The 10,059-nt window shown below is 41.4% G+C and overlaps 1 protein-coding gene and 1 pseudogene across 1 annotated transcript; one reads left to right on the top strand and one right to left on the bottom strand.

Moving 5' to 3' along the window:
- Window positions 1-396: 396 nt before the first annotated feature.
- LOC132799829 (EP1-like glycoprotein 2) lies at window positions 397-7,803 on the bottom strand. The gene is made up of 2 exons (XM_060812566.1): window positions 7,335-7,803; window positions 397-1,729 (listed from the first exon to the last, which is right to left on the bottom strand). Exons 1-2 carry the CDS (start codon window positions 7,684-7,686, stop codon window positions 582-584), a joined length of 1,500 nt encoding a protein of 499 aa, XP_060668549.1. The 5' UTR covers window positions 7,687-7,803; the 3' UTR covers window positions 397-581.
- Window positions 7,804-8,902: 1,099 nt separating this feature from the next.
- Window positions 8,903-9,757, top strand: LOC125419661 (epidermis-specific secreted glycoprotein EP1-like; annotated as a pseudogene).
- The last annotated feature ends 302 nt before the right edge of the window (window positions 9,758-10,059 follow it).

The following is a 10,059-nucleotide window of genomic DNA, read 5'->3' as shown; positions in this document are numbered from 1 at the left end:
TCTTGGACTTCAAAATATTTTTAATATATTTCTCAATTTTTTTCTAGGTTTTTCAAGGGGCAATTTGCAATTTGGGCAGGCCATTGTTGCAAATATATTTTTTAAAATGATAATAATGCATCTTCACAGACATGTAAGGTAAAAAGAAAACGGGTTGGTCATTTTGCGGTTATGAACGTATGATGCACACTTTTGTAAATTCAAGGGGGCCTGGGTATTCATTTTGTGGTTATGATGCAAATTTTTGAAATTCAAGGGTGTATCAGTATTACTATCACTTTTAAAGCTCTGAGGATAAAATGCAAGCAACGACTCCAATAGTTCAGATGACATGGGTGTAAATTAAGCTAATAATTTTTTTTAAATTTCAAATTAATATTGCACTTTTCACACGTGTCAAATAAAAACAAATGAATTTTATTTCTTAATGAAAGTTACATCCGAGCTATAGCTATTACAAGAGAATTTAAACTTCTTAATTAAAACCCGAAAAACTACATATATATATATATATATAATTTCCATGCAAAATAATATTAAATTAATACCACAAAATCCTCTCTCACTAAGTTTTGAATATATTAATACTTGATGTATGCAGTGTAATTCTTCTGGGTCTTTGAGAGGGTTCCCAACACAGTAGCAATAATACACCTGAAATCTTCGAACATGACGAAACCCAAACACTTACAGTCCGTATCACACTTGCTTTTGCACTCCTCAAAGCTCATTCCTTCTCCACCAACGGCTTCATTACTAGTAAAATGCTGAGCCCCCGTTACATTAAAGTAATTCACCTTCTTGTTCGCCGCCACCGCTCCACTAGTCGTACACGGCGGCAACTTGGGCGGTGAGCAGCTCTTGTTCCAACTAACAAGCCCTTTGGGAGTCGGGCATGCCAAGCAGACGCCCCTTTCGCACAACCCGAACGAACCGCACCTGGTGGGCAAGGTGCATAGGCTCGCCCAATATGTTGAGAAATATGCGTAGCTCTCTTCCCATTTGGATCTCCTTCCATTGCTTCCCACCTGATATGTGTAGGCCTTGAGATTGCCATCGGATCCAATTCTTACGAAAGAAAGCGTGGTGTTATAGTTGACTTTTCTGAGCGTGAATATATCGATTGGTGGTGGAAGCTGAGGATTAATCGTCGCCCTTTGGCTTCCGTAGATTGTGAAAGTGAGTTCATAATTATTAGCCGAAGATTTGTGGTTGTTGTTGTCGTCGGCCGCCGGCTTTCCTTCCAAGATCACGGTGGCCGAATGTTGGCTATAGAGCCAACCGTTGTATCGGATGAGCTGGCCGTGGTTGTCCTCCACGTACAAATACAATCCTCGGTTTTCTTGATGGACCAAACTGTAGGGCCCATCTGAGCCATCGGTGTCAGACCTACGGCTTACGAGCTTGTTAACGCCGTGCGTCCAAAGCGACTGGCCAACTAGAAGAGTGTCGGTTGGATGATCAAAGCTCTGCCAGATGGGCCTTCCTTGGGGGTCGTGAAGGACCAAGTTGCCATTTTGGAGCAATTTAATGCCGGTTATACCTCTGTAGGCTGTGTCCGTTTGCCACACAATGCGGCCGTTTGACTCGGCGAGGACCAAGTTTCCGGTCGAGCCGAAAGAGAGGGTGGCGTTTTCGCCGACCGGGTGGTTGCGGTTGGCGTCCCAGACCCACCGCATGGGGGTTTGGTCGCCCGGAATGCCAGCTCTGATGGCCAATATGTAAGAACTGTGAAGTCCAGCCGCACCAACCACAGCCTCACCAACCACAGCCACCATTGTTGACAGCCACCATTGTTGACACCATTGCTGCACCGATCAACAATTGTGGGCTAAGATGTTGAAAAGTGTGGCCTTGTAAGCCTATAAATAGGCTCCTTACCTTTGCATGAAAACCAAGCCAAGAGAGCAATCTCAAGCCTCCCAAGTGAGGAGAATTGAGAGAAAACTCCAAGAGTGAGAGTTGTTTAAGTTCCAGAGAGAACTTGAGAGAAGAGTGAGCAATTCCAGAGAGAATTGGAGAGTGCAGAGAGAGGTTCCACGAGAGAATCCTCCATGAGAGAAGTTTTTATTTTTGTATTCTATTTTTAAGAGATTAATAGAATTCTTTTATTTTCTTCTCATATTTCTTCTCTAAAGTGGTCAGAGAACCACAACAAGTGGTATCAGAGCCCAGATCGAGAGCTTGGGTTCAAAATTTGAAGAAACAAAGCTACTGTTCTTCAAGTTGGTGTTTCGGAAAGTTGCTCAAATAATTAATTTGACAATCCCAGGTGAAAGTACCCGACGAGAGGAGAACAACGAAGTTAGCCGGAGAGAAAACGGACGTCCCACGCGCCCGCACGCGCCGACTGAAATTTTTCTGCAACTGTTCACGCGCCCACGCGCCCACGCGCCGTCTGGAGGTTGAAGACGACCACATCAGCAGCCACGTCAGCGAACCACTGCCACGTCATCTGCCACACCAGCGACACGTCGTCAGCCACGTCATCTGCCACGTCATCTACCACGTGGCGCCACGTCAGCACCATCTGCCACGTCAGCAATATTTTCTGAAATTACGGAACGGCCCCTGAAGTTTCGGAAATTACGGAACAGCCCCTGAGTTATTGGAAATTGCAGATTGACCCCTGTAGTTTTCTGAAATTACGGTGCAGCCCCTGAACTATTGGAAATTACAGATTGACCCCTATAGTTTCTGTATTTGCAGGTTGACCCAGAAATTTTGTGAAATTACATTTTTGCCCCAAAATTTCTGGTAATTATATTTTGACCCCGGAAGAGTCAAGTCCACCATTTTCGGCCGTTCCGGACGCAACGGTTAACTCCGTTTTGCCAAATTCAGCTCCATTTTTGGTCAAGCCATAATGTCAATGGAAGAATCATCTTCGGGAGCTATGGTTAAGCTCACTGCCACAAATTATACACTTTGGAGACCTCGGATGGAAGATCTCCTCAATTGTAAGGATCTGTTTGATCCTATAGAAGCTAAAGGCGAAAACCCCGATCCCAGCAAAGTAGCAGAATGGAAGAAATTAAACAAGAAAACGATCGGTCAGATCAGGCAATGGATCGACCACAGTGTCTTCCATCATGTAGCGAAGGAAACGGATGCATATGCCCTCTGGACAAAATTGGAGGACATGTACCAGGCCAAGACCGCTCGGAACAAAGCCTTGTTGCTTAAGCGATTGGTACATCTAACATTACAGAGTGGAACTTCTGTAGCCGAGCATACCAGTGAGTTCCAGAGCTTGGTAAATCAACTATCTGCTGTGGATTACCAACTAGGGGATGAGGATCAGGCCCTCCTACTTCTAAGCTCTCTTCCAGACAGTTGGGAGACATTGGTAGTCTCTCTCAGCAATTCGGCCCCGAATGGCAAACTTACTATGGCTATGGTTAAGGATGCCCTATTTAATGAAGAGGCCAGGAGAAAGGACATTGGCATGGATCAGTCACATGCCCTCGTCACAGAGAGAGGAAGATAGCAAAGAGGTGGTCGAGATAGGGGGAGAGGCAGGAGCAAGAGCAGAGGCAGATCTACAGACGGCAGAAAATCATCGTATAAGTGCTATCATTGTGGCCTGGAGGGTCACATGAAGAAGAATTGCAGAAAATTGTTGAGAGAGCAGAGACTCCAAGGTAATCAGCCGAAGAAGGATGGAGAGACACTAGTCACTTGTACAGGAGAAGTGGCGCTCTGCTCCACCGAAGAAGAGACATGCCTTCATATATCAACCCAAGATGTTGAGTGGGTAGTCGATACTGCAGCATCCTACCATGTCACTCCACATAGAGATTTCTTCAAAACGTACAAAGCAGGAGACTTTGGTACGGTAAAGATGGGAAATTCCAGTTTCGCAAAGATTATGGGAACTGGTGATATTCAGATAAAAACGAATATTGGTTGTACAATCACTTTGAAGGATGTCCGTCATGTTCCAGACCTTCGGCTTAATCTACTTTCGGGAGCAGCCTTAGACAAGCAAGGCTATGACAACTACTTCAGCAAAGGCACATGGAAAATGACGAAAGGTGCCATAGTTGTCGCCCGAGGACATATTTGTGGAACATTGTACAAGACTCATGTGAAGATATGTGCAGACAGCCTCAATATTGCAGAAGGAGAGGCGTCTCAAAATCTGTGGCACCAGAGACTCGGTCACATGAGTGAAAAAGGATTGTCCACTTTGGCAAGGAAGAAGCTTATCACTGTTTGCAAGGATGCTGCGCTAGATCCTTGTAATCACTGCTTGTTTGGTAAGCAACATAGAGTCTCCTTCAGTTCCTCTGCATTGAGAAGATCAGAGTTGCTTAGTCTGGTGCACTCTGATGTTTGTGGTCCCATGGAGGTGGAATCATTAGGTGGCAACAAGTATTTCCTGACCTTCATTGATGATGCTTCACGGAAGGTGTGGGTACATTTCTTGAAGACAAAGGACCAGGTACTGGATTACTTCAAACTGTTTCATACCATGGTAGAGCGTGAAACAGGAAAGAAGCTGAAATGTCTCCGCTCAGATAATGGAGGCGAGTATACTTCCAAGGAGTTCGATGCCTACTGCAGAAGACACGGCATTCGACATGAGAAGACGGTCCCTCGCACCCCACAACATAATGGAATAGCCGAAAGAATGAACCGAACCATTATGGAAAAGGTCAGAAGTATGATCAGTATGGCTAAGCTGCCAAAGCCATTCTGGGGAGAAGCTGTTCGTGCCGCCTGCTATTTAATCAACAGATCACCGTCAGTACCGTTGAATTTTGAAATTCCGGAGAAAATGTGGTCGGGTAAGATTCCCTCCTACTCTCATTTAAGAGTGTTTGGTTGTATAGCTTATGTACATGTATCCAAGGAGCTCAGACAGAAGCTCGATGCAAGATCTACTCCATGCATCTTTATAGGATATGGAGACGAAGAATTCGGATACAGGTTATGGGACCCGAAAACCAAGAAGGTTATTAGAAGCAGGGATGTAGTATTCCAAGAAAACCAGAAAATGGAAGACATTGAAAAGCCCAGAATGTCTCCTAATTATAGTTCTAGTGCCGAGAATTTTTGTCCTAATCCAGCACCAGCACAAATAGCCACAGAGGATAATGAGGTGCATGAAGATATACCAGAAGCAGACCAGGAGGAAGAAGGGGATAATGAGCAGGGGGAGACTCAATCCTCTCAAGCAGCTGCAGGGCCATCACAGCGGTCAGATGATGGTACACCTCCTGAAACCAGTGGTTTACAAGTTCGGAGATCTGAGCGAGGCCGAATTCCATCAAAGAGATTTCCAGAATCTGAGTTTGTTCTGCTTACTGAAGAGGGGGAGCCAGAGAGTTTCCAGGAAGCTGTTTCTCATCAAGAGAAGGAAAAGTGGCTGCAAGCAATGCAAGATGAGATGGAATCCTTGCAGAAAAATCATACTTATGAGTTGGTTGAGCTTCCAACAGGAAAGAAGGCACTAAAGAATAAATGGGTGTTCAAGCTCAAGAAAGATGGCAGCGGAAAGGTGGTGAAACACAAAGCTCGATTGGTGATCAAAGGATTTCTTCAGAAGAAAGGAATTGATTTTGATGAGATTTTTTCACCAGTGGTAAAAATGACTTCAATTCGAGTCATTTTTGGTTTAGTAGCAAGTCTAAACCTAGAGCTTGAGCAGATGGATGTGAAGACAGCATTTCTTCATGGTGATTTACATGAAGAAATCTACATGGAGCAGCCAGAAGGATTTGAGGTTTCAGGGAAAGAAAACCTCGTATGCAAGCTAAAGAAGAGCTTGTATGGCCTCAAGCAAGCACCAAGACAATGGTATAAGAAGTTTGACTCGTTTATGGTGAGTCAAGGTTATAAAAGGACTGCAGCAGACCAGTGTGTTTATATTCAAAAATTTTCAGGTGGAAACTTCATTGCACTTTTGCTATATGTGGACGACATGTTGATCGTTGGACAAGATGCAATGAAGATTAGTAAGCTGAAGAAAGAATTGTCTAAGTCTTTTGATATGAAAGACTTAGGACCAGCTCAACAAATTTTGGGAATGCAAATAATCCGAGACAGGAAAAATAGAAGGTTGTGGCTATCTCAAGAGAAGTATGTTGAACGGGTGATAAAGAGATTCAACATGGATAAAGCCAAACCGGTCAGCATTCCACTTGCAAATCATTTTAAGTTGAGTAAGAGAATGTGCCCCTCATCCAAAGAAGAGATAGAGGAGATGGTTTCAGTACCATATTCTTCAGCGGTAGGAAGTCTGATGTATGCAATGGTGTGTACCAGACCAGACATTGCTCATGCAGTAGGTGTTGTGAGCAGATTTCTTTCAAATCCTGGAAAGAAACACTGGGAAGCAGTCAAATGGATTCTCAGGTATCTTAAAGGTACATCGAAGCTGTGCTTGTGCTACGGGGAAGGTGATCCAATCTTAGAAGGCTATACAGATGCAGATATGGCCGGAGACCCTGATAATAGAAAGTCTACATCAGGTTATCTCTACACTTTTGCAGGGGGAGCTGTGTCATGGCAGTCAAGATTGCAGAAGTGTGTTGCTTTATCCACTACTGAAGCAGAGTACATTGCCACAGCGGAAGCGGGTAAGGAAATGTTGTGGTTAAAGCGTTTTCTCACAGAATTGGGCATCAAGCAAGAAGACTACAAGGTACATTGTGATAACCAAAGTGTCATGGATTTGAGCAAAAACTCAATGTATCATTCCCGTACAAAGCACATTGACATCCGCTATCATTGGATACGCGAAGTAATAGATCAACAGTTGCTGAAACTGATGAAGATCCACACAAAAGAGAATCCAGCAGATATGCTAACAAAAGTTGTTGCTCAAGAGAAGCTGAAGCTATGCAGAGACATAGCTGGAATAGATGGCAGATGACCATCAGTTTTAAATGCGGCTGGAGGGGGAGAATTGTGAAGTCCAGCCGCACCAACCACAGCCTCACCAACCACAGCCACCATTGTTGACACCATTGCTGCACCGATCAACAATTGTGGGCTAAGATGTTGAAAAGTGTGGCCTTGTAAGCCTATAAATAGGCTCCTTACCTTTGCATGAAAACCAAGCCAAGAGAGCAATCTCAAGCCTCCCAAGTGAGGAGAATTGAGAGAAAACTCCAAGAGTGAGAGTTGTTTAAGTTCCAGAGAGAACTTGAGAGAAGAGTGAGCAATTCCAAAGAGAATTGGAGAGTGCAGAGAGAGGTTCCACGAGAGAATCCTCAATGAGAGAAGTTTTTATTTTTGTATTCTATTTTTAAGAGATTAATAGAATTCTTTTATTTTCTTCTCATATTTCTTCTCTAAAGTGGTCAGAGAACCACAACAAGAACCAGGGATGGTGCTGTAGAAGCACAGCTGGAAAGGGTAGGTAAAGAAATTATGGTTTTTGGTTTGGATAACACGGTAGTTAGCATTGTATTCGGCTTTTGGTTTTCCAAATTCACCATGGTTGATGAAGTTGAAGGTTTGTTCTGATGGAACTTCAGCTTGGGTTATTGCAACAAAGAAGAAGCTCAAGAGAAGGAAACAATGGAAGAGAAAATTAGATGAAATTGAAGAAGTAACCATTTTGGTTTTTCTGGTTTTAGTGGTGAGTGCGTTGTATATATGGATTTCAAGGTGCATATATATAGGTAATTTAATTGTATAGGGATCGAAAAGAAAAAGGCTTTTAATTTGCATTGGGTTTGAAAGTCAACAATGATGGGTTTTTGTATGATTTAGATATCTACTTCAAGTGGGGAACAGTCCACTTGACAACACGCCACTAGCTAGCTGTCATATGCTTCTTTCTGGAATGCTCGTGGTAAAAAATGACAATGGCTATTTGGCTGTGGCAGGGATGTAATTTGATTTGGCAATTTCATTCAGAAATTTCTATAATTAAGAAAATGTTTTATAAACTACTAAATTGTTATGGTGGCTCGAGATACAACACAACATTACCAAAATTAATTTAAAAATTGATGATGCAATTTGGGTTTCTTCTTTAATTATTCTGGTCAAACAAAAAAAAAATCCATAAAATAAATTAGGACTGAATTACTGAATTTCATTGAAAGGACCATGCAGATAAAGAATTCAAATAAAACGTGTAGGCAGGTAGATAGCCAGGCCCGCAATTAAAACGCTTTAGCAGATATGATATATCCATACATCATACGCGTACATAATCAAGAACTAACATTAATTCTACTGACAAAATTTTATTTATTACTGTACGGATACTTTCACTTATGGTTCACTCATTTTTAAAAAACCAAATCCCATCGAGTGGATCCAGCTAACATTAAACTTAATTCACTCGGTGTGATTAGGATATATTCCACGAATTACTAGTAATATTGCAGCAGAAAATTTGTGTCCATTATTAATACCCCATTGTTATTTTATTAAACAATAAAAAAATATTTATACATAACGCTTAAAATTATAAATTCATATATAAATTGGTAACTGAGCAAGGCTCAAATATCATACATATGTAAGAAGTAGGACACATATCAAATTGTACATGCTTTTAAGAAATTTGTCCCACTAAGGAAAAAATCCTAGCTCTGCCAGATCAAAAGCACAGGTATACACAAAGTTGAACGAAAAATGCAAGTTGGTTTAGGAGGAATTCAGTACGGGTCTCTGTGTCCAGTTGTATTTGTCAAAAATGGCGTCTAGATATCTATAGTAATTTCAATCCATAGTACTTTACATGATTTTATACATCCAAATTCATAGTAATTTCAAAGAGTTTGGTCGTTTAAAGATGATTCAAAACAACATCCAAACTCCAAAAACCAATATAAATAGATTTATTTTGCAAAATTCACTATAAATATATCCCCTGCCTAACCATTAAAAAGACACGAACACCCAAGTGTACACAAAAATGTCTTCTCCTTGATCACCACTATTTCATTGTTGGTTGTCCATATCTTTTCTCTCACTCTTTCTTTCCCAAGCTCACGCTCAATTCCCTTCCAATGCCACCTTCAAATTTGTCAATGAAGGAGACTTTGGCCCATATATTGTTAAGTACGATGGAAACTACAGAGTTCTAGATATCTTCAATTCTCCTTACCAGCTCTTTTTCTACAACACCACACCTAATGCCCACTTCCTCGCTATTCGAATGGGTGTTCAACGTACCGGTGGAGGTTACCGGTGGGTTTGGGATGCCAACCGTGGAAACCCCGTCAAAGAAAACGCCACCGTCACCTTTGGAACTGATGGCAACCTTGTCTTGGCCGAGGCCGATGGCAATGCCGCCTAGCAAACAAACACAGCCAACAAAGTTGTGGTGGGCTTGAAATTGCTTCCAAATGGTAACATGGTCCTTTATGACTCAAAAGGGTAACTTTCTTTAGCAAAGTTTCGAACACACAACAGACACTCTGTTGGTGGGTCAGTCTCTGAAATCTGGGGCTATGACTAAGCTTGTGAGCAGGCTCTCAGAGAAGGAAAACGTAGATGGGCCATACAGCCTGGTAATGGATCCTAAACGGTTGGTATTGTACTACAAGAGCAACAACTCTGCTAAGCCACTTATCTACTATACTTCATCTGAAATTATAATTCCAGACTTTATTATTAAAATAAAATAAAATACAGATACTCAATGCCCACAAACTCATGAATAAAAGAACAAAATAAATTTATTATAATTATTATCATGATAAAGAAGAGAATTCTTAACACAAAAAAATTAAATAAAAAATAATATTAAAAAAAAAAGAAAGAAATATAAAATTGTTTATTAGAATGGGAAAATAATAAAAAAGCTCTTCTTGGGTTGCTCAGAAACAAGATGATTCATCAATCAATTAAGGGTCTAGATGATGGGTTATTTCGAAAAATAGCCACCGTACAACTTTATTTTTGAAAAATAGCAAAAAAAAATTTTTTTTTTTTAAAATAGCCATTTTGGAACAAAAATATCTTTGATAAAATTGAAAATTACGCAAAAAGTTTTTTTTACCCTTTCCTTCTTCCTCTATACAACCGTTCGTGTAAGGGTTTGTCTAAGTCCACTCTTTGCATCTCATCTCCTCTCACTCTCAT

The sequence above is a fragment of the Ziziphus jujuba genome, chromosome 11, assembly GCF_031755915.1.
Source record: "Ziziphus jujuba cultivar Dongzao chromosome 11, ASM3175591v1".
Taxonomy (NCBI): Eukaryota; Viridiplantae; Streptophyta; class Magnoliopsida; order Rosales; family Rhamnaceae; genus Ziziphus; species Ziziphus jujuba.
This window is presented reverse-complemented; position numbering and strand designations above follow the sequence as displayed.